Source organism: Apodemus sylvaticus, chromosome 16 (genome assembly GCF_947179515.1).
Source record: "Apodemus sylvaticus chromosome 16, mApoSyl1.1, whole genome shotgun sequence".
NCBI classification, from domain to species: domain Eukaryota; kingdom Metazoa; phylum Chordata; class Mammalia; order Rodentia; family Muridae; genus Apodemus; species Apodemus sylvaticus.
The window spans coordinates 3,600,594-3,625,386 of NC_067487.1; the positions used below are offsets into that span (position 1 = coordinate 3,600,594).

General features: G+C 48.0%; 1 protein-coding gene across 1 annotated transcript; it reads right to left on the reverse strand.

Moving 5' to 3' along the window:
- Window positions 1–294: 294 nt before the first annotated feature.
- Window positions 295–24,403, reverse strand: Tppp (tubulin polymerization promoting protein). The gene is made up of 4 exons (XM_052159846.1): window positions 24,314–24,403; window positions 14,629–14,940; window positions 4,902–5,055; window positions 295–4,572 (listed from the first exon to the last, which is right to left on the reverse strand). Exons 2-4 carry the CDS (start codon window positions 14,934–14,936, stop codon window positions 4,378–4,380), a joined length of 657 nt encoding a protein of 218 aa, XP_052015806.1. The 5' UTR covers window positions 14,937–14,940; window positions 24,314–24,403; the 3' UTR covers window positions 295–4,377.
- Window positions 24,404–24,793: the final 390 nt, after the last annotated feature.

Here is a 24,793-nt window from a genome sequence, read left to right on the forward strand (position 1 = left end):
AATGATAGACAAAAGCTGTTTCACTAAAGCAATATGAGCCAGGCCATATGTCCAACTAGGTGACTAGATGCCTTGCACTTTATAGGAGGGACAGCAGGGCCATCCTGACCTGACAGACATTCTGAGCAAGTGTAGTTTAGATGTCAGCATAAGTGTCTTTCTGAGTCAGAACACCCATGACATCAACATTACCCATCACACTGATAAAGTGATAAACTCCATATTCCCTAACATTAATAAAATAGTGTAAAAATATATATCACATATATATATAAACTTAACTCCCTTTCTTGAAAAAAAAAAAACTTAGTACAAACTAGTAGTAGTAGCATATTATTCCTTTCAAGTTTAAGTTGTACAGGCTTCCTTTATTGTTTGGCTTGGTTTAGTTAAGTCTAAAGGAAGAGATAATTTAAGCGTCCCAAGATGGCCACACCCCTGAACTGTAAAATGGTCAGTAGTATGTTGGTGAAGAAGAGCAGTTTGGCTCAGTGTTGGAAGGATATTCTGTCTACTGATGTCTTCACAGTACAGCTAAATTGTCACTTTTGCCATTCTTAATTGGCAGGGCTTCCCCTATGTGCCCATGTTGTAGCCAGGTAGCCAGGTATACACAAGGGGAGAGAAAGAGAGAGAGAGAGAGAGAGAGAGAGAGAGAGAGAGAGAGAGAGAGAGAGAGAGAGAGAGAGAGAAAGAGAGACCGACCCTGAAAAAGGACAGATGGCAAATACCATATGTGTCTGTGCCATGACATCTGTCTCAATCCTCCCAGCCAGTTCTAATACCAAAGCAGCTACAGAACAGTATGTAAAACACATGGGAACAGCTGTGTGCCAGTAAATTAAACAGAGAGCAGAGGCAACTCAGGGCCTCTGGGAGTGGGAAGGTTGGGTCTTGGCTCAGGGCAGGCACCTGTCAACTCCCTGGGACAGACTACAGGGAGGTGGCAGAACTGTCATACAGCCCATTTCAAAACTATCTCCATCTGTCATAATGTCCCTATGCCCCAATATAAGATAGGATACTGAAAGGTGTAAAAATACTCCAGTATAAATATAGGTCTTTCAACAATATTTAAATATGTAATTTGAACTCTGATTTTGGTAAAGCATTTCCACTAACTAGTTGTTCATAGCATTAAATAGAAATAAATAGGGGTCCTACTAGAGTCAGTGTTTTCAGACAGCCTCCAGCCCACCTACCATCATTCCCCGACACTTAAGACACCATCTGCATGGATCTTCCCTGCAGTTTACTCTCTCTCCTGAATGTCACCTCCAACAGAATGTGTCCCTGTATATCACCTTCTACAGACCATGTTCCTGGGTGTCACCCCCAATAGAATATATCCAAGTATCACTCTGACAGAACATATCTTCGAGTGTCAAACGTAACAAATGACTCTGTCACTCCATTTCATGTACCTGAGTGTCGCCTCTGACAGAACCTGTCCTTATTCTTTGCTGTCATAACTCAAGAGAACCTATCTCTGTCTCTTGAGTGTCTTCCCTGATAGAATGTATCTTTTGTTTCCTGGGTCAGCTCACAACAATATGTCTCTGTCTCCTGGGTGTCACCTCTAGAAAAAAAAATGTCACTTCCTAAATGTTGTTCCCCCGTGAGAACCTATCCCTGTCTCTTGTGTGCCTGTCACCTAATAGCACATGGCCCTGGGTCTTGGTTTGCATGCTGTGCAGTTTTTGTTTGTTTTTATTCACAGACACTGAATTCTATTTATCCATAATTAGTAATAGCTAATTGGTATTGCATAAAACATGCAACAGAGACAAGCACTCTACCTGTGTGTTCAAATCAAACTGAGGAAAATACACATCTGTTTTGTGCAGCAAAATTGGATTCAAATCAGTTTCTATGTTGAGAGGGTACACGGATGCCACAACGAATTTCATAGACACTTTAAACTGATAGTATGAAGACACTAGGTCTTTGTGATCTAATTGTTACTACCCTTTCCTTGCTGGATGACATATATCATCTAGAGGGAGGGTTTATTTTCAAAGTTAAAGTTAACACTGACTAGAGAAAGGTGCTGTGTGAGGAAACTCTGGAGGAAAGGGGGGACACAATGAAGACCACTTGTCTGACTTAGTTCTGGGTGTTGCTGAGGAACTACATGGGCAGGCCTAGGACTATCCCAAGGGTGCTCAGCTTCTGTGCTAGGACAGTGAGGACTGGCAAGGCAGAGTGACCCAATGTTCATTTACAAAACCTAAACTGTGTTAGAGCCATTAGAAATGCTTTCTCAAGTGCTTTCCTAGAATGCTTTCCTGCTGAGGATCATATTTTTGGGGACTCTGATGGCAGTTCCGGTCCTCTACTGCCCAGGACCTATCTGGGCTTGCCAGTCTGAGCTTTTCTGTTCAGTCCTGAGCACATGTGTGAGGTGACCAGTTTATAATGAAACGTCCCCATGAAGCTGGGTGGTCCTGTGAAGGTGGACACTTATGTTGTTTCCTAGGTGTTCCTAGGCTGTTAACCCTGGCTTCAGTCTTCATCTGGACATCATTCTGGTATCTTGGCCCTTTGAACAGGAGGCTGTGTCCAGGGTTTTCATACTACTATGGGGTCAGGGAAACATCTGACCCACTACATGTTATGGGGACCCTCTGATGCCTTGCTAGCCTGCTCCTCTGCCCTGGCCTACATGCAGTCACCTCCTGATGGATTTGTGAGTGTTCCATTTCACTTGGCTGTGATGGTGGCAACTGGGCTGTTTATAGGCAGTAGAAAAGAGTGTCCTCAGACCAAGAGACTGCCAGCCACATGGGGACTAGGGGTTCTGGGTGAGGGTGTGAGAAGTGCAAGGAGTCTTTTGTTTCCCCAGACCAGTGAGGTAAGATTCCAGAAAGGAGGCTCCACCGCTTGCCAGGTACGACAAACTCATAAAACCTTGGGAGGAAGCTGAGCACCCTGATCTTCCAGTGGCGGCTATGTTGAACTTGTTAACTTTGAACCTTCGGAGGGCCTGCTGTCTGGGAGGTCTGGTATTGAGGCCCATGCTTTTCTCTCTTAGGCTAGTAGGTAATCTTCCCTGGTGCTGCAGTGAAGGCATGCTCTCTGAACCTCAGAGAGGTGGATAATGTGACTATGTGCCATGGCAGTGGGGAAGACAGCCTTGCTGTCTACCTGTGTTGTCCAAGCCACATAAGACATCCTACCCTCAATACCCATCTGCCCCAGGAAGCATATCCTGACTCCACTGTGTGTTTTTTCTAGGAACAAGGCCACACAGTCCACCAAGTTGCATGCAAGACTAGGGCTGTTAATGCAAAGGAACAATTGCTGTGGGGCTCTTATGAGGATGGTGCATGCCTTTGGGCCTGGCTATGTGGCACCCTCACACTTGGATGAGCTGAGTCCTGGCTTCTCTCTTGTGGCAGAAAAAGAAACATTGGCAGATACTGCAAATCTTTCTTAGGCCTGGTTCTGGTGTCCAGTACCCTGCACTTGCCCTTGTGAGAAAAGTTAGGAAAACTGAACCCAGAGAAGGCTCCATAGAGCTGAAGACACATAATTTTGAGAGAAACACAACATAACTTGCCCTGGCAAAAGCTTCCATCTCACACTGGTGAAACAACTGTCCAGGCCTGGTCTGGACAAAGTGTCTCAGCATCATGTATGTCCCAACCTGGAGATGGGACATGGCAGCTTGATGTCCTGGATCTCTCTAGATCACTCTTGAGACCAAGCACAGAGGAAACTTCCAGCTTCATTCTCCAAGTCACTCCCCTGGTCACCGGGGAGCTTCCATTTTCTCTTGGCCACTCTTAGCACAGACTCGGTTGGTGAATACACATGTGTGCATGTGTGTGTGTACATGCACATGCATGTGTGCTGATGTGAATTGTTCTCACAAACACTGGGACAACCCACCAAGTAGCCTCAGTCATGTGCTGTGGTCAAGAAAGATGAAGGGGCCTGTTTATTATTACTCTATGCAGTTGGTTAGTTCCTTAGCTCTTGCCAACCTAGAAGTGCCTAGATAAGGTCAGTGTGAGTTCTGACATCTGCTCTGTTCATCTTCATTTCTGCCAGTCCCAAAAAACACCCTTTTTTACCTGCAGATCAAGTGGCCAATGTGGTATGATCCTGGGAGACAGTTTGGAAATAGCAGTCCACTTCCCAGCTGTGGACAGGGCAGGTATGTTAGAACAGACAATGAATCACGGCCCAAACCTGGGGTCTGAGAGAGAAGTGTCAAAGCACCCAGCAAGAGGAGGCCTGGGCATTGCCCCCACCATTGCCTAGTGGAGGTGCATTCTGAGTTCTGCCCAGTTAAACATAGGAATGTAATGAAGTGCAATGGGTAAGTCCTGTGCCTGCCACCTATAGTGTCCAGAGCGTCAGCCTATAAGGCTACTTGCCCCCCTGCACCTTCTGGTCATAGGTGCCTGCATGCTTGTAACCAGGCACATAGCCTGACTCATCCACCAGGTCCACGCGGCCAGCTTTGCCCTTGCCCTTTCCTGATTGGTCGAAGCGCTCCTTGTGGGAGCCTGTGAACTTGCTTGTGTCTGTGAGCCGTGACACTGTGGGTGAAGACACAGCTTTCTGAAAGAGAATAGAAAAGGGTGTTATCAGAGAGTGTTATCATAAGCCAAATGATACAACTGGATAAGGACCACCACCATTTATGGCAGCATTCAGGTGGGAAGTGGCAGGGGCTGGAGGGTAGGCAGGCCACGTAGTATGAGCCTGCTAGGCCACAGACAAGGAGTTACCTCTCCTGGCTCTGGGTCAGTCCCACACTTACAAGACTAATGAATGTAAATAGTTTCCTAAATCTACCCAGTGTGGCCTTCAGATACTGCTGGGCCATGGTCTCCCCAAGGGCAGATGCAATCAAGAACACTGAGTCCCACCCACGCCTCCCCCCTCACCGTGACGCCAGAGATGACTGGTGCTCGTCCCTCAATGAGCCGGTGCACCTCACGTACAGCCTCCTCACTGCTCTTATCCTTGAACCGCTTCTTGGCCAGCTCCTCCAGTGCCTCCTGGAACTGCTCAAAGGTGATGGTCCTGCAGGATTTCCCTCTGTGGATGACAGGCCACATAAGTCTTCAGGTAGAGGGCCTCTGGGACCAACCCCACAGGTATACCATTCCTTACTGCATTCTGCAGTGACCCCTACTGGTCACAGCCAAATGTGTCAGAACATTTCTGTATGTGGTCTCTCCTGGGTTGAGGAGCAGAGAGAAGAACAGGAAAGATCCCATCAAATTCTTCCACGGATACCCTAACCTGTCAAGGAGCAGGAGGGTAAGAAGTGGCCTGGAAAGAGCCTAAAGCTGTGGTTATCAAAGAAGGCAAAATTAGGAGGAGCCATATCACCAGCTTGATCAGAAGTCTAAGAGTGAGCAGTGCAGGGCACCCTAGTCAACAGGGTGGCTTGAGGCTGGAGCTCCTACTCACCAAGTGTACCTGGCCATCAGTGATCACTAGATAATTTGTCATTTCACAAAATCCTCCTGCCAAAATTTGTTGTAATTTTATGACATTTTCAACTTGGCATTCATTCCCAACTAATCCGAATTACTGAAGTGTTCAATGTTTTGACATAATGTAGAAGAAACACGAGTCTGCATGTCCTGCATGTTGCTGGAGAGTTTCAGCGAAATGACCAGAGGTAAGCTGCCTTGTACGGCCAGGCATGCCACAGACCCCAGCTGCAGAGTACTAAGCATTCAGCTCTTTAAAGCAGCTGACTGACAAAATCCCAGTAGGGCTCTGAAGTATCTCCATCAGCATAATGAGATCCAGAGCAGCCAAGATGAATTTCAGAAATCAAAAACAAGGCAGTGGTGGAGCATGGGTTCTGCAGGCAAAGGCAGGTAGAACTTTGTGAATTCGAGGCCAGCCTGGCCTACAGAACTCTTGGAGTTCCAGGACAGCCAGGGCTCCAAAACCCTGTCTCAGAACAAAACAGCAACAATAAACAAAGAAAAAAAAAACAGAGTTGGAAGTCTGAGACTATACTATCCCAAGACACCATGAAGTCTCCTAAAGGAGACAGGATGAGAGACACTAACAAAGTGTGAGATGTACAGCTCGGAGTATCTGGAGTCCAGAAACACCTACATAGGTGCCTAACTGAACAAGGTCAAGGAGAAAGGACTATTTCAGAATGCAGCTGGAACATCTGCTACCTATGCAAAATAAACCAGCTAGGATCCACAGCTCCCTCAGTCTACTCAAAGCATGACCCCAGAAATAACCTGGGTGACCTTAGGGTGGGCAAGGATTTCTTAGAAATAAGACCAAGTCATCACATTCGATAAGAGAAAAGTGGGCAGACTAGACTTCAGAATATTAAAATCCATGCTCTTTCAAATGACATGGAAGGCAAAGAAACACCACAGAGATGCATAAAATACAAACCTGAAAAGATGCTTGTATCTAAAATACACAAAGAACTTGACGATGAGAAAAGAAAATTTCAAATGGGCCAAGTATTTGGACCAGACACCTAACCAAGGAAAAGCCATTGATGGGGAACAACACACACAGGAAGTCACCCATGGGGAAGCAGAAGTGATGAGGAGACAGACTGCTTGCTGCATGCTGAGGAGGATGTACCACAAGCCAGTCTTCTTGGGGGCCAGACTGCTTCCAGAAAAATGAATACTGAAGCTCATGTTAAACCCATTTATGAATAATGTATAGATTTTATTCAGTTATTCTAACTTGGAAAACCACCCAAATGTCCTTTAGCAGTGACCAGATAAGCATTCTGTAGGCAGCCTTGTGAGAACATAAGTGGCAACATAGTAACAGAGTGGAACCTTAGTGGCTATGCTATGGAACCAGAGATGAAAGTGCTACTGTTCCCACACACCCTGAAATTTTAATGGTGCCTAGGGGAGTCTCACACTTTATACATAATGTCCTGAATATATACGGCATTTTGACCAAACAACCAGAAGAGCTGAGTCAAATGTTTTTGGAGAAATGCACAGGGCCCCAGGCTGGAGGCCACCCCTACTTCTCAGGCGATTGGGAAAACCACTGAGCCATTACACTTAGATCAAGGATACAGCATAGGAGCTAGAGGCCCACAGTGTGTGATCCTAGAACCTTGCCAAATGGCCTCTACTATAGGTGAGGAGCCTCAGTAGATATGTCTTAGAAGGTGGGTTCTAGTCCTTCAATGCTTTTAGCCCCAGCACTTACCAGCTACCCTTGAGATACTGGGCGGATCTAGGGCATTGGAGCAGCTTGACTTCACAGTTCAGTGGTGCCTGGAGCTGACAGCTTTTCCCTCTCTCCTAGGACCTTGTGGGGTGGGAGGCAGTGTTGATCTAAGGCCCCTCAGGGCTGCTCTGTTTGTCGTGAGAAGTCAATGGCACTCTTGTCTCCTACTCCCAACCCTTCCTGGGCTGACATGAGGATGCCAGGCCTAATGGCCAGCCTGGCAATCTGCTGCTGGGGCACAAGGCCATTTCTGGGCAGCCTCGGCACCAGGCACCACCAGTCTGAGTCACTGGGGCATGGGGTAACTGGAGGGGCTCTCCCATCACAGGCCACATTCAGATAGAGTTGGATGCCTGCTCCACTGGTACCAAGAATCCCTTTCTGGCCTGTGTCCTTACAAGTCTGTTTTGTTGGGGAGAGGGAGCCCTGCCTTGGTGCCCCAGTTCACAGAGAGAAACCCCAGGAGACCCAGGCAGTTCTTGAAGCAGAATCCCCAACTACTCCGAGAAGACAATGCCCACTTCTTCCTCAGAGATGTAAAAACCTCTGCATGGTTCTCCCACAGAGCCTATATCTAGAGCTCTCAGGAGTAATATCCATTACTCCTAGGGCACTTCCCTGCCTTTGGCTCCCAAGCTGTCCAAAGCTGGCTTACAAGTGGGTATCTAATTACATGTATTCCTGTGGCCTGGAATTGTATCTGCAGGGACACCTTCTCAGTCTTTTTGGAACCCCAGGACCTGGCTAGAGGGGTCAGGACCCAGCCTCAGCAGCAGAGCCCTCTGAGGACTAATCTACGGCCAATACCACAAACATTACCACTCCTCACCTCAGCTTTGGACTTTCAAAGAGCCCCTAACTCAGCCTACTCAGCACTTTGCAAAGGGGTCCCTGTCAAGGCTTGTGTAATAAGAAAACTTTTAAGAGGTGAAGGAGTAGGGCACATAGGATAAGACAAGGCTGTCTGTGCTTCTTACTTCCTGGGAGTTACAGAAGCTGTTGCTTCTGAAGTAACCACCAGAGAGAAACCTTGTCAGCCAGATACTATGCAGTCAGAGAAGGTGCTTCTGAGGAGTGGGGAGCTATACACTCCCTATACATGTGGTGGTCAGAGAGCAGCTAAAGGACCTGGAAGGGACTCCAGGGCAGTGAAGACCTCTAGTCCAGAATCCTGCCTTGCAGGGATGCTACGCCATGGGAATCCCTTCTGGAGGTGTTCTGTAGAAACAATAAGGGAGCTGACCTGAGCCTTCTGGACCACAAAGCAGTCTCAGCTGCCATGGGCCTCAAGTTGTCTGTTGCTATCAGTGTCTGACTCTTTATATGTATTCAAGGGAGGTGCAGAAGTCTAGTCATTTTCTTCAGACACCAGTCTCCTGTTCCTTCCTTAGGACTCTGCCATGCCCACTGCTTCCCAGGACCCAAGCCTAGTCTCTGTGCAACAACAGCAGCGGCAAATCTAGGCCGTTCAGTTCTCTGTACCCTCAGAAGGTCACTGGACTTAAATTCCTTGGAAGCAGGTAATGTGTTCTCTGCCTAGATGGGCCTGGTTGCCAGTTAACCACAAGGACTCTACACATCTCAGGGACTCAGAGTCCAAGCAGTAACCCTACTCTGCCAACCCCACTAAACTGTGGCCCTACTCTGGGCACATTCCACATTACATCTGTTTACTGACAGTTGCCAACTTGCCTAGAGAAAGCATCTGTGACCTGCAGCATTGCTACTTCCCTCTGTTGAGAACAAATCCTTAAAGCCCCTTTCTACTTGTCATTTTCTGTTTTCCAAGGGGCTTGAGACTGGAATAAACATTCACCAGGTGACCCAAAGTGGGCGCATCTGTCCACCCCTACCTCCTCACGGCTCTGGCCTGGATTAACTAGGGGTAAGCCATGAGGACTTAATTAACTTGCCTCCAGTTGTTCAGACAAGTTATGGATGTTTGGAGAAGTTCATTCTCTTACATTTCCTTCATGTACTGGCCAGCCAGCTTCCCAAGGCAAGACAAAATTGCTGAGAAACAGAATATGCTTATCATCCCCACGGCCTATCACTGCAGACTCACTTGAACATATGAAGCCTTATCCAGAAAGTCATAGGGGCCACTAGCTCAATGACTATTAGGACAAAAAAAAAAAAAAAGCTCCACATGTCCTGGCTATCCTCCAACAAAAGTCAAAACCCTAAGTTCCCCAGCAGGCAGCTGAGGAGTCACTATGTACTGCCATTATACAGCCACTAGAGGGCCATACAGAAGTAAGAATAGCAGCAAGGCTTCAGATACTGGGATGCCTGAAGAATAAGATGCATGCTGGATCTTGCTCCATTCGAGGCCTGCAGGGTCAGGCCACTCTTCCCTGGAGCATGTGACAGCCTTATCCGAAACCCAGGAAGCCGAGCCTGAAGGAGGAGTTCCAGTAACATGTGTGCCATAGGTGAGTGGAACTGAGTGGGCCCCACAGCCAGGAACAGAGGCTGCCCCCAAGGGTCCTCACATGTCTAAGGTCCTTTGCATCTGGATTCTCTGAGATGTTTGTACAGGTAGTATACACAGAAATCCATCCTTCCCAAGGTTACCCAAAATTATGGCCAGGACTCCAGACCTGAGGCTTGTTCCTAGGAGTAATGGGCTACATTAACCCAGGTGGCTTCTATAGTGAGCCGCCTTGGCAGCATACAGACATCAGAAAAGTCCCATCATGTTTTACTGACTAGCTATGACATGTAAGGAACACCAAGCAGCTCACAGACTGAGCAGTGTCTGACAAATCTCCAGTCTAGACAGATCTAGACCCTGTTTTCTTACATGTAGGGACTGACCTGGCTTACTTCTGACCTGTATCCAGACATAATGGACACCGGGCCCTAACACTCCAGCCAAGTTACTTTCTGGCTCTGCACAGTGTTGGCAGGAATCTGTGCGTTTACTCTGGAGGGTACCCAGCACCCAGTCTAGGCCTAGTGAGGCCAAAGGTCTCTGGGTCTCCTTACCTGGCAGTATGGTGGTTAAAATAAGGAGGTAGTAGGTAAGTCCAGCCCAACTCCAGGCCTCTGTACCTCTTCTTCCACAAGCATACACAGGTACATACACAGACACTCAGGAACAAAGACCCCTTACAGACAGTCACAGATAGATACAATGCCTAGGGCCTGCAGGTGTTTCTCAAGCTGCCACCACCTTGGCCTTGCTTCAATGTCAGGTCTCCATTAACTATGTGGAGACTGGCTGTGCTGAGCCTTTTGCAGGATGGAGAGTCTAGGTTAACAGTAGTCTACAATAAAACTTGGTATAGAGCTTCAAGAAATTTGTTTAAAATTTAACACATAGTAACATCAAAACAAACAAGCGCTGCCATGGTGACAGGGACCCAAACAAAGGCTGCAGATACCCCAGCTGGCGCCACGCCTGCAGAGCCATGGCAACCTGCCCCAAAACAGAAATAGTTGAACTTTTTTTTTCCTCTCAAGTCCTGTCAGAGTCAGCAACTTCCTGGAGGTACCTAAGCAATTTCCTCCCAGGCCCCAAACTCCGATAGGAGGCAATTGCTGCCCCTCAAGGGATCACAAACACCCAGACTTCATAATACAAATAGCACCACTACAGCCACGGTTTTCCTGGAAATCTAAATCCCAGAGTTCCCCAACCCTTTCTGCTGACCCTTTTTAGCATTCCCTCACCACCCTGATACTCAGAATACTGTCCCTCTACACTAGAGGACAATAGGACTCTGAATCTTCTGTTCACAAATGCCTCTGGAGTGAGAATCTTCCTCCAGAACAGAGGTGTTCCAAGTGGAGCATAGTTCATAATGAACCCAATGGAGTCTAGGCTCTGAGCAGGAATGAGAGTTCAAAGATAGTAAGAGATGAGAGGATGGCAGCCTCTAAGGTCTCAAGGGTCTAGGTGTGTAGTCAAAAGGAACATCAGAGTTCCTGGGTCTCTATTTAGTATAGAATCCTCACCTGGGCTCCCCAGCCACACAGCTAGACATCAGCCCCACAGTGTGTACCCACAGTGTCAGCAAGCCCAGCACTGATACCCTGTCTGCCTAGACTGTAATAGTCTTGAGCCTTCTCTGGGCTTGAGCTGCATGTACTTGCTCTCCAGGACCTTGACTTATAAGACAAGGACAGTCCAAGGTTCCCAGGCAGCCCAGAGTCTACAACAAAGAATGGCCATGCCCTGGAGTCAGGAATGAAATGTCTGAGCGTCTGAAGTTCTGCATTCTGAGAACAAGCATTCTCTTCACATGGGTCCAGTGCTTCCCAGGGCAAGAAGGACATAAGGAGCTTGAGCTCTCAGTCCTCTGTGGCCCTCATCATCCAAATACCTGTGACAGCATAAGGACACCCACCAGGAAGCTGCAGAAACGTAAGTTCTACATAGGGGCACAGTGCACATATACAGGCACACAAAAGCTGGAAGGTAGCATCCTTCAGAAGAAGCTGGAGAAGATGACTGACCTCTGGAAAGGTCATTTCTTCCTACTTTTCAACCATCCTTTCTAAAAACTTCTTTACAGACACAAGTAAAGAAGTCTCCTTATTCTTTGGTTAGATCTTAATTATCTTGAACACTGGGATTACTGAGGATACAGTATCATGAGGGACATGTTTGAGAAGAGCATGATGAGCTCATTAGCCTTGCTTAAAAGACACCCTGAAGGCTCCCAGTGTAGGAAGAGCTTCCAGATTTTCTGGTAAGCTCGGGGTAGAGTCTATAAGGGACACCTGCTAGTGGAGAAGGAACATGAGGAGAGATTAAGTGAGAAGCTGTCCAAGTTCATTTGCTAGTTTAAACACTGCCAGTGAGCGCCATAAAACCATCAGCTTTTTTTGTTGTTTTGTTTTTGTTTTTGTTTTTTGTTTTTTGAGACAGGGTTTCTCTGTGTGGCCCTGGCTGTCCTGGAACTCACTCTGTAGACCAGGCTGGCCTCGAACTCAGAAATTCGCCTGCCTCTGCCTCCCAAGTGCTGGGATTAAAACCATCGTCTTTAACTGTATACACATGGTAGACATGACTAATATACACATGGTAAACAAGGCTTTAACTGTATACACAGCTAACCTGGTTTTTCTAGGTCTCAGTGTTACATGTCATTTTCACTGGCCTAACAGGAGCTATTGACACCAGGATGAGGGTCATTCCCCTGTATCAGAGAGCCCAGTGCTGATCATTTTGCAGCCTGGGTCAGTCTCCCTCATTCATGACTGGCCAACCTACCACAGCAGTTTTTTTTTTTATCAGGACCTACCTGCCTGTCCCTATCTGGAACTGTCTAGTGAAACTCATAAAGCCAATTTCTATGAAGAGGCTGGACATTTTCCAGAAAGTGAGAGTCAGAACAGGCTGTGTGGCCAGCACAGTGAGCTCCACCAAACTTGGGAAAGCTTCCCCCAGCCCCTGGCAAGGCCCATGGTGGTAACAGTACCCGAACTCAGGGACAGTCACTTTGGTGAGATGTATAGGGAAAGTCTTAGGAACTATAAGCATCAAGATTTCCAGGTCATCTATGAAGGAGAAGCAGCAGTATAGCGGCTCTGTGGGCTAATCTTGATGCATGCATATCCCTAAGTCTTTATGACCTGTTGTGTACTTTGTAGACTCCTTGTGGCTCCTGATCTCCAATGACTGTGCTGTTCTATTTAGGGACTCAGGGGAGAGAATTACTATCCACTGACCCTTTGTCTTGGGTCCTTCCTATAAAAGAAATAGACTGAATACAGTGTTCAGTAGACTCTCCTCTGTGGGGATCACATAGGGGTCTTCACGGCATTGCATACAGATGAGGCTGTGAAGAAAGCAGTGTTAACAGAAGCCCAAGGACCACAATCTAGAAGTACATAGGAGCCCTGGACAAGGGCCTTCCAGAGTAGAGGTGAGGGCTTTCACAGTAGGCATCAGGCTAAAGTGACTATACACATCTAAGCCACTGGTCATAACTTCCTCTACTATCCTCACCCACAATAATTGAACTTCGGACAGAGGTAGATCTGAGACATCATAGGAACAAGTCTCGGATGGGAGAAAGGGCAGGGGCTAACTATGTACACATAACATCTGCTTTCATAGGAGGCTACATGGAGAGTCTCTTCTCCAGCTTCTCATTGGGGTTGGAAACCACAAGGAGACAGAGCAAGCAGAATAGACTAGCTCAGACTCCTTTTTGTATTCTTCTGAGATCAACAGAGCCTGGAGAGAGTCAGGATGCAGGACCCCTTTGGGTCTCAGCCTTTACAGTACAACCATTCAAAGTTAAGACAGACTTTTGTGCGCTATGTGCAATAGGAAGTTCACTAGGGAGCACGGTGTTGAGATTTTCTTAGTTTGCAAAGGTCTCAAGCTCCCAGTATACAGTGAAGTCAATATCAGCATTGGAATACAAGGGGACAGTTAGGCTCTGGCTCAATAATCTTTACTGAGCCCCCTTTAGGGGCCAGGACCTTGAAAATTCAGGCTCAGTTCCTTTCATTTCCCTCAACCAGGATCTAGAGGAAGCTACAGCTAGTTTCAGCTGGAAGAGAAAGATATCAATATCACCCTGAATCTGGAAATCTGTCTTAGGCCACCTTTTTCCATTGGGACACATGTTAAATCTCTCCACCTTCCCAGGAATGCCTAAGTTCCTGGCATGTGATATTCGTTGGTGCTCTCAGGAGCCATCTGCCAGGCCACATCTACCCCTCTGGCTATTGCTCAAAGACTCCCCCACATATCAGTGCACAACCTGGAGGCAGGGAAGCCTTACTGTACCTGAAGAATATCAACAATTCCACAAGCAGAGTGGTGATTGGCAACCACAGTTATGAAGACATTACCCACCCAAATCCGGAAGAGGAAGTGATGCTCAGCTAGCAGCACACACAGAGATCAACCACGGGATCTGATAGCATGCAGATGTAAGACAAAACAGTAGATGAATGGCCATTCTCTGATTTGTATCAGTTTGGCTGTATATGCAATCATCTCTCAAGTACAAAATTAATGGAGATAGATAAGGGTCTGGAAGAGGGCGTCATGAGCCACTGCCCTGTCCTGGAAACAAAGCTACATAGGCCTGAGCCTCACACTAACCTCATAGACTCAGCACACAGTATATGGGTTTCTGTTCATCTAAGCAGATCCTGATCATAACCAGGGTATTGGTTAGAGTTAACTAAGTTTTCTCAAGGCCAGAAGCCCTGACCCTGGCCACATCCAAGGCCAAATGGACCAAGACAAGGACTACAGGTCAGAACATTGCCAAGCAGTTCCAAGGCACTTGTGACCAATGTACTGCCCAGACTGTCCCAGACACAACAGGTTCTGTGTCCACTTCTTAGCTTCAAGTTGTCAGCATCTGCAAGCCAAGATACTTCACAGACCCTCACAGCTACTGATATGAGTTGTGCCACCTAAGCCTGCATGACACTTACTTGATCTTGCTGAAGACAATGTCCACATCAGTGACGGTCACATTCTTCCCATCGATCACGTGGCAGTCTTTGCACAGTTTTGACCAGTTCTTGCCATGCATCTCCTTTCCTGTTGCCCTGGTGTCCCCATGTACTGCAAACCGCCGGAAGGCCTCCTCCAGGGCACTGAGCTCAGGAGCTGCAGCTGCACCCTCATTGGCACCCTCTGACTCCAGTGACATCCTCTTCGCAGCCTTGGCTGGGTCTCCTGGGGACTTGGGTGGTGTCTTGTTAGCAGCTTTGGCAGTCTTGGCCTTGCTGTCAGCCATATTGCTAGGGAAGAAGGAGAAGAAAGGGGTCATTCTGCTTCTCACACCCCATCTGTGTCCCTGGTTCTTGCTGCAGTATGTGGTACCAGGCAACAAGATAAGGCAAGAGCTGCAGAAGAGCAGCCTTTCTGGGGTCTGGGAACCCTGGGAGCTGAATGCCCAGCATGATCGTGTTGGTCCAGTTGCTGGACCTGGCATTAAGCCTGCCAGTCTGACCACCTGCAGACTCTAGAAAAAGGAAACAGGATCTGACTCAGCAACAGTGAGTTGTACCTTAACCTACATTTCCATGGCCTCCTCCCTGGGCCTTACGTGCTGTGGGTGAATGCCTGGAGGGATGCTTTGAGTCTATAAAATAATGCCATCCTTAAGATCCAGGCCAGTCATGCTATGCTTACTGTCCCTCAGACCTGAGCCTTCCGAGCAGAGGCTAAGCCACACCCAGGAGTGGTTAGTGACCCTGGAGACCCAATAAAGGCCTGCCCTGGAATCCTAGAATGTGGAGTTGGCCCTTGGACTCGGAAGAAGGGACCCTGAGGAAGGGACAGTGAGAAGTATAGCCATATTCTTTGGGATTTTTGTGGGCTGTTGAGTCCTAAAACGGGCAGACATCCTGGAGGGCTAAGAAGACTGAGGAGATGGTACTACTTCCCAGCAAGACTCAGGAGCACAAGGATATGTAGATGAACCCATCACAGCCACTGATGTTCCAGCAAGGGTAGACACATGCAATTTCCAGCCCCCAGGAAGCATAATGGGGAGCTATCAGATAGCTTTTCTTTGGCAACTGATTAACAGCTCAATGCAAGGAGAGGAACTCCTGATATAGGCATACACCACTGACCCACAAAGCTGAAACGTGCAGGCCCTGTCCAGACTAGAAACCTCAATGACAAGGTGGTCGAGTCATGCTGTGAAATGTGTCCCCTACTGAATTCACAAAACTGTGAGTTCCACAAAGGTCAGGTCCCCTTCTTGCCCATCCCCCTTGAAAATTGTGATAAAAGCCTAACAGAAAAATTCAGCAGATGAGGACAGCAAGATTAACTAGGAAGCTCTAGCCAAGTGTGAAGCCCAGGAATTTCTACATCTCCACAAGATCTGACTCATGGTGAATCAAGTCCATGCAGTGCATGGGTTATCTGAGCTTCTGCCCTGGGCCCTCATAGGACACTGAAACAAGAGAGAGGCTCTGCCTTCTGAGAACTGCAGGACACTAAGGCAGGTCAGAGTCTGGCAAGCAGCAAATTCAAACCAGGCAAAAGAATTGTAAGCAAACCTGCAGCAGAAGAATGGCACATCAGGACAGTGAAGGTGTGTCTCATGCTGGTGTGGCCACTTCATATCAGACAGGTGCAGATTGTATTCAGTCCAGGTTTCTACAGAACTATGGACCCACAAGATAGTGAATAGGTACCAGGGTGGGGATGGGCCTCTTGGGAAGGAACTCTCACTTCCAGCCCCTCCACTGTTCATTTGGTGTAGGAGAAAGACTCCTAGGCAGGACTCCCACCCACATCCAGGGGATCAGGGATTACAGCAGTAGCTCAGAGAGCCTCCTAGTGATTCTGACACTCTAGAAAGATGAGTGTTCAGAACTGAGGAGTCAGAGCAGAGAGCAGGCTGAAAGGTATCTGACCAAAGGAATCAATAGGATGCTCAAGTAACAACCAAGTTGCAAGCAAGTTCTGGAAAGCAGAACCCTTCTAAACTCAACCCTGGAATAAGTCATCCTGGAGCTTTTTTGTGCTCTGTGGCAGAGCAGCTGACAACTGTGACTTTACTGAGTAGCTGACAGCATGGCCACACTATTTTAAAGTTCCAGTGCCAAGATTTTTCAGCAAGATCAGCTCAGTATGGGACCTACATAGCAACCACTGAAAGACATCAACAATACACTTGCACAAAGGATAGGCTGCAACAGGGGTTTGAGACCCTTCCTTCAGGACATACCTTGGGGACTATTGTCAAGCCTCCAGACTTTGCATCCATCTTTGCTTTGTTTTACCTTGAACATGTACTACTTTCATATCACATCATAAAATGCTTTTAATATAAAAATAACAGTGAGTTTGGTCTTAACTGTGGCTCTACAAAGATCGCCAGATCATCACTTGCTCTGTGAAAGAGAAAGGGTGCCGTGCAATCAGGGCACACCCAGGAGCAAGCTATGAGGACACAGAACTCCCGTCCACAGGTTCTCTTTTCTAATGTGAACAGATCCATTAGCTCACAACAGCAGTAGTGAGCTAAATTGAGGAATCGAGTCTAAAGAGAATTGAGGCTGCAGACAAGGTATCCTGGAACATGGAGGTACCTATAGGCCTAATTCTCTCCTTCACCCCTCTAGTATTGTGGGATGGCCAGCTGCAGCCTTTCCCAACCCCCATCCTCCATTTAAAGGCCCTAGCCTCCTGTTTTTCCTGCCCACAGCATCTAAGGCAAGTCTAAAGTTTAAGGAGATCTCTGTGTGTCCCACCATGTCACTATAATTTCCATCAGGGAAGTTAGCTCACTTAGAAGAATTTCCAAGAAGGCACCTGATCCACCAAGTGTGGTGATAAACGGCAGCCTCTTGGGTGTGCTTTGTACTTCCAAGGTGTGACTCCTACACCTCAGGTATGTGTCCTAGATATGACATGTGCCCCTTTCCTGATAACCTGTAATTCATTGTCTCTCATTGTACCCCAACTTCATCCTATGGGGTCTGCCTATCAGCAGGTGCCCCTTCCTGAGCCGGCCTCCTTCAACAGTGATTGCTCTGGGAGCAAAGAGGTGTGGTGGAGGAAGGGAGTGGCGCCAGCCAGTGACCCAGCAATTGACTGCTTATGTTCCCTGAGGGGTCAGGAGGACAGGAGATGGTAACTTATCCACAACAGCACTGACTGTAGGGACAGACTATGTTACCAGATTTGCATCTTCAGACCAGGCCTGAGGAGGGCAAGGGAGGCCAACTGGAGGTAGAATTACAGATCTTGCAGTGGAAGGGGATATGGGCAGATGCCAGGGACAAGGCTTCCTGCAAATCCTGAGTACCCCGTTAGCCCAGACAAGATTTCTTGCATCCCATATACCCTAACTTTTCCTTGTCAACCCCAAAGGATTGACTGTTCCCAACAAAGCCTATAGGAAATCAACTGGGCCCCATTTTTCAGAATGAAAAATATTAAAACAAATAAAAATGATTTTTTGCTTAAAGAAAAATGTAACAGTGGGTTGGAAAAATAGCTCTATCAGTTCTGAGAAGATGAGTTTGATTCCTAGAACCCTTGTTAAAACAAAAACAAGCAAACAAACAAACAAAAACAAGAAACAAGAAAGGTATGTCGGTGTGTGCTTTTTAATCCTCCTATACACTGGGGAGATGGAGAGAGGGCAACAGCCAGTCAGCTGAGCGTAATTAGTGAGTTCTAAGAAATGACAGTGAGGTTGGTTTCTGACTTCCATATGCATGCATATGGGAACAGTCCCCATTACAAGAGTGGATTGTCTGTAAGCAGGGCAAGGAATCTGTCACTACAACCAGGACAAGGTTTCCATGAGCAGAGAAGGCATTTATGAATGTGATGGGTGTTCATGAGTAAAGTAGGGGTTATGAGCCAGGTGTCTATGGGTGAGACAGATATCAGTACATGGGACAAGTGTCTGGAAACAGGAAAGAATACGGAAAAGAAGAAAGCACTCTGCCTCTCTGGGGAATCTCCACAGGAGCACACAAGCCAGGGATAGCTCTTTCTCTAGAATGTTCCAGAAACTCCATTTCATCCTCATTATTAGAGGCTGATTGGGCTTGAAAGAAGCAACCTCCAGATAAATCCAGGGAAATTAGACTTTTTTCCACTTGCAAGACACATACTACTCAATCCCTGATCACCAGCTAGGCTGCCCTCAGTTCCACAGGCCTCATCAGCAAAGATAAGGTCAGGGACAGCCAATTAGAAAGACCATGACTGAAGTTCAAGAGAAAGAAACCTGTCCAAGATAGAAAGAAAGAATGGGCAGTATCCACTAGGAGTTCACCTCTTCTTCCTTATTACATTCCCCACCCCACCCCCGCCCCAAAGCTTAAGTCCTAGAGGATCCCATGTAAGACCAAGGTTAGTCTGACTGTGTGGGATCTAGGCATATTCAGCTAGCCTTAGAGAGGGTTCATCTGAGGATGGGACACAGGCAGCCTATCCTATACAAGCTCTGTACTTTAGAGTACACTTATGCACAACACAGCCTTTGATAATTGTTTCATTAATAGTACAGCCATACACCCTGATCCTTGTCAGGATACTCCATGTGAGTGGCCTCTTATCTCAATAGGAGTTGTCATCCCAGGCAGGGTGAACTCTCACAAAGTGAGAATTTTCTGAATGTGTATATCCTGCAGACACACAGAGGTAGTAACAGAAGCTCAAATCTATCAGGAAATCCAGCCAGTCCTCTTGTCACCCAGGCCCCATCTACATAGTGCACCCAGAAGCCTACAGCTCAGAGGATGACTAGGATTGGTCAGGATGGAACACAGTCCGAGACTGGAGCCCCAAGACTGGGATGCTGCCTACAGGGTGACCTGAGAACTAAACCCTGTTCTTCTCACTGTTTCTAGGTTAAACCCAACACAATTCTCCTGGGTGTTGCAGGGGAAGGGTAGCCCAGTGTCCATGTCAGCTTACTTCCTATATCCTAGGTCTGGGCTGCAGTGTAGGCAGAACAGGACTACATGTTCCAGAAAACCCCATACTTACGTTAGGAGTAGGGAATCCTGGGCAAGGAGACTGGGTTAGAGTTAGAGTTCTATACATCTAGGTCTTCTTTTGTATCCAGCATCCAGGGCAACAGAAATGAGCTCTACCCAGTTACTTCATACCTTCCTGGAATTCACATTTTAGGCTTTACCCACAATGCTGCCCTGACTGCCCTCAGTAGGAAACTCAAGGATACAGCCACTTTCAGGAGTGACCATTTGAGGTTCTGGCTTACAGTTCTATTAAATGAGGATAAACACCATTCTTGGTTGTGGGAGTTACAGAAATACCTTCTAAAAATAATGAATGAAACAAACCCCTGTAGCTAAGTGGGAGCTTAAGACTGAGAATGTGGAAGAACTATGAAATATTTCAGAGTGACTCCTTAAGGTTGTTCCCACTGTCCAGCTAGAAACCAGGTTTCTCTAGAGTCTTGAGTGACTGCAGAAATGTAAGTGGAGAGTAAAAGAGTGGTAGCCCCCACATAGCCAGCATTAATTATGAGTTCCAGGCTCTAGACAACTGTCTAAGGCCTGAAATTAAATCCCATCACATATCATCTGATCAAACACTCTTTCTAGTCCATCCTCCAAAATACTTGCCAATACAGCATCCTGCATGGGGCCAAATGGATAAGATCAAGATCAAGATGTATGTTTACTGTGGGTCCATGTTCTGAGATCTACTTACAGCAGAGGTGCTAGAGACACTATTTTGAATATCTATCTCACAGTGACATGCCAGGGTTTGCCACCATGCTCCCTCTAGAAGCTCCATGTGTCAGGTCCAGATGAACTTGTAGGTGACTTGTTCCTAACTCAACATCAGCATGGCTTCATGATCACCAAATGTACATGGCCACTCCCAAGTTGCATGCTACACATCTCAGAATTGCCCTTGGATAGTGAGAGGGGCTCTGAAGACTGCCAGTAGGTGCAGCTGTCCTGGGGCCAGGCAACTACCTAACAGGGGCTGAGCAGTAGCCCCTCAAAACACATTAATGCCAGAACCTCTGCATGGAACCTGATTTGGAAACAGTATCTTGACATGAAGTCTACCTAGATTGTCTACAGTTGGAAGGTAAATTGTTGCCAATGCCCCTGTAAGACAGAGACCAGACAGAATTCTGTTTGCATCTATCCCTCCAAGAAGATGAGACCTTGAGGGAAGGGATTAAATCAGTTTCCTGTGCTCTCCTGAGTAGAATAAGACTTCCCCAGAGGATTGTAAAGAATTGGTTGAAACCTTTCCTCTGGAGTATACTCCAAGAAGGCACTATCTTGGAAGCAACCATAGGGGAATAAAACCATGGGACGGGGCCAAAGAGTCAGATGGGGCTACACCCAAAGACCCTGGAAAGTCAGCCCAAGTAGACTGAGTTTTACATGGAACTACAAATGCACTATCTTCTGTGACATGCACATATCTCACCTTCAATTGTTAGGTGCTGGGACAGAAAAATGGAGGCTCATAGAGAAGGCAAGAAAGCATATAGTATGAGCACATGTCACACTTGCAGGGGAATGAGGAGACTGAGCTCCTAAGTGTTCTTACGCCATCTCCCACTGTCAGGAGCCAAATACCCTTGGGTAGGGAAGATTTGCCACAGGACACACTATACACTCTCCCAAAAGGACTTCTGCTTATCAAAAAAAGTGGTAAGAGACTAAAATGTCAAAGCTCGGAGAAGGAAAGATTCTTGTTATGTACAACAAACATGGCTTGTCCAATATATACAAAAAGCCTCTGTAGTCAATAAGGGGGGAAATAGGGAGATTACTCATCAGAACAAAAGACTACTACATCCAGGGGAGAGCCACAGAACACAAGGAATATCAAGTTCCACTAGTATAACCAGGAAAGTACAGACACAACTCCAAACCAGATATCAGGTACACCTTGACAGGTGGGATATTTAAGTCTGTCCCAGGCAACTGGTGGAATGTAGAACACAGAGCACCAAGCAGGGAAGGGAACTGGTAGGACACTCTAGAAAGCAGCACCCCTGGTTCATTAAATCTGAAGGTACACATGACCTGAGGCCCAGCAACTGCTGTTCTTCAGGAGTCTTTCAGTTCATAGGAGAGTCCAAGGCAGCTGTATTCTCGATCTTCCAAGAGAGATGCAAAGACTGCTGACAGCAGAACAGAAAGGTAGAACACTAGAGCCATGGGTGAGTCTGCTTAGACCAAGACTGGCCAAAGAAGATAGTCTAATAGAATAGTAGCTGTGTGATTTCATATGTGTAAAGGTCAAAACCTACAGGCAAGAGCTAAGCTAGTGTTCAAGGATGATGTTCATAAGGTCAAATTGTCAAGACCCTTCCACCCCACACTTTCCACCACAGCACAAAGGGCAGTGGGAATGGTTGCCAGGAGGAAATTGAAATTACAATACTAAAGCAGGGTTCCTATGGGAGGGAACTTCAGGAGCTAGCCATCTGGCAGAGCTCACTAAAGCCTAGCAGGTAGGAAAGGAGCTTGAGATTCATGAACCATCCTCCTCATACTTGCCAGAAAGACCAAAGAAACCCTTACATTTGGGCCATTTAGACATCAAACCGCGACTTACAACTGAGTTGCATCATTGTAGTTATGGGAGACCATGGACCTAAAGAGGTCTCATTCTTCATCAGGAAGTATCATTCTGTCCATGGAGTTTTCCCTGACAACAGTAAACCATTTGCGGGGCAAGCAAGTACAGACTTCAGTTCACAGAAACCACATCCTCTGGGACCCCAGTAGGGATGCTCCATTCCACTCCTGCCTGGGACAAAGACACTACGGGAAGGTTTTCCAAGAGCTGCCGGGGTAGGATAGGGCACAGATCTGAGAGTACTATGGGTGGATGCTGCAGGTCTTCGATGGGACTGCCCTAGGTAGGGAATGCCCAGAGTGATACCATTGGTGAAAGATGCCATAAGGAAACTCCTGAGAGTCATGAGTGGGGCTGTCATTGCTGGGGCTACTTTGATTGGAAGGTGGTGTAAGTAGGGAGATGCTGTGGACAAGGAAAGCCCTGGCCATAAATAGAAGATGCTAAGGTGGCAACACTGTGACCCTTCTTTACGAGGAAAGGGTCTTTCCAGGTTGAATCAGCACTAGGAGACCCCATGAGGGTGTTAAGGACTGGTGGCCATGTCTGAAGCCTGGCTGTGGCTGAGCAGCTCCAACTCTTCCTTCCTTTCAGTAAGAAGTGGGAAGCTCCATTCTCCTGCATGGGGTCTCTAGGCACAGACTTTCTGGGTGAGGGAAAAGAGATGGACAAGACTGCAAAGTTCCCTTTCCTGACAAAACTGAAATCACACCTCCTACAGGCTCCTCCTTCAGTTGTGCACTATAAATAGGACAGCAGGCCCTGCTGAGGAAGCTAGGTCTCATCCTCTGTGGAACTCAGAAAAGCTGTCTTCAGGGCCCCATTCTGCAGACTTCTCCCAAGCCTACACCCCTCATGCCTGGTTTCAATGTTCTTAAACGGTATTTTCTAATGCTTATAAAAATTTCCAAAGCCTTAGATGATAGTTAAAAGTCATATATCACAACCTCAAAGAATGGAGAAGGTGAACCTAAGAAGCACCAGGAGGAAAACGTGCTGCTGCGCAGGACGCCTTCACTTCACCATCGGTAAAGACAGGGATTCTCAAACCTGTCTATTCAAATACGCCACTTGAATAGGGCACCTTTTATAATGGTGGGTCCCTGTGGTAATCACGAGCTTTTCTGAATAGAGGAATCCTTTAGAGACGCTCAGATTGTGCCCCTCCCCCTCGCCAATCCTCCAGGGTCACGTGATGGGAGAGGGGCTGGCACTCGAGCAGAAACAGCAGCCTGCCGCCAGAGAACCCAGCTAAAGGCAAGCAGGGCTTTGCCACCCTCCCCCCACCCCCCAACATTGCTCCAGTCCTGGAGAGCTCGCGCCGCCTAAGAAGGCCACCTACGCGGCCAAGAGAGGCCAGATACGCAAGTGGGCGCTGGGTCGAACGCCACCATTCGCACCAGGACACGCACAGTCGCGATCACCAAGACACAGCCTGTCCAACGCTGCGCCACAAAGGGTACTACTCGTCTTCCTCACCTTGTTCAAGGCCTCGTTTACATAACCTAAACCGCCGAGCAAGGATCGAATCTTCCCTCTCCTTTGCGCAAACATGGGTATTCAACACGAGACCCTGACAGAACCCTCGCCATCTCGAACGAGATATGTAGGCTCGAAAGGAGGGTGGCGAACAGGCGCTGTCACCTGCAGGACGCAACGCGCGCTCAGGATTCTGGACCCACGAACGCCCCGCAGCTCCAGCTCCGGTATGCGCAGCTCCGGGCGGTGGCTTCCCTTTCCTACCAGGTTCCACCAGCAGCGACCTGGGTCCCGGCGAGGCCTGGCAACTGGTCTGGTGGGGAGCCGTGGGGGTGCTTTCGGTCCACCATATTAAGTGCCGACGCAATGCACCTGGCTCAGTGTACACGCATACCCATTTTTGACACCACTGCCCGGAGGTCTCTGAGGAACCCCTGCTTCAGCAGTGAGAGCTGATCTAGCCACTGCAGAGAGTGGCAGGTGGCCAGCCTCACGGACCAGGGGCGTCCCGAGCCTTGGCCTCAGGACGGCGCCTCGGACCACGGACAGCGCCCAGCGCTAGCTTACCTCCAAAACGCGTCCACTGCTGCGCCTCCGCGACTAGACGCGCGCCCCGGGGCGCCGAGCTCTCAGAGCCGTCCGCCTGGGCCCCGCCCTCCAGCACCGCCCACATGCCCCTCCTCCTCCCTCTCAGCTTAGGCGCGCACTAAGGCCCCTCCCAGACGGAGCGCAGCACACTGACACCAGAGGCAGCCACTGCCTTACAAGGCTGCCACAGGCACAGCGGGCCTGTGGACGCAGCTCGACCCAGGGTGCGGTCGCTGTGGAGCCAGGAAGCGTGGGAACCGGGCTGAGGTTGGGGAAGAGCGAGTAGGGCACACCTGGCCCTGGGGCCCCGGGCGTGCGGCCAGTCCCAGTGGGGAAGCTGAGGCTAGTGGCGCAGTTGCAGTTTACACTGTGCTCAGCCCGTTGCTGATCCCTACGTGCCTGGAGAGCTTGATGAGCATGGTGAGATGCTGGCCACTCGAGTTACCTGCAAGAAAAGGA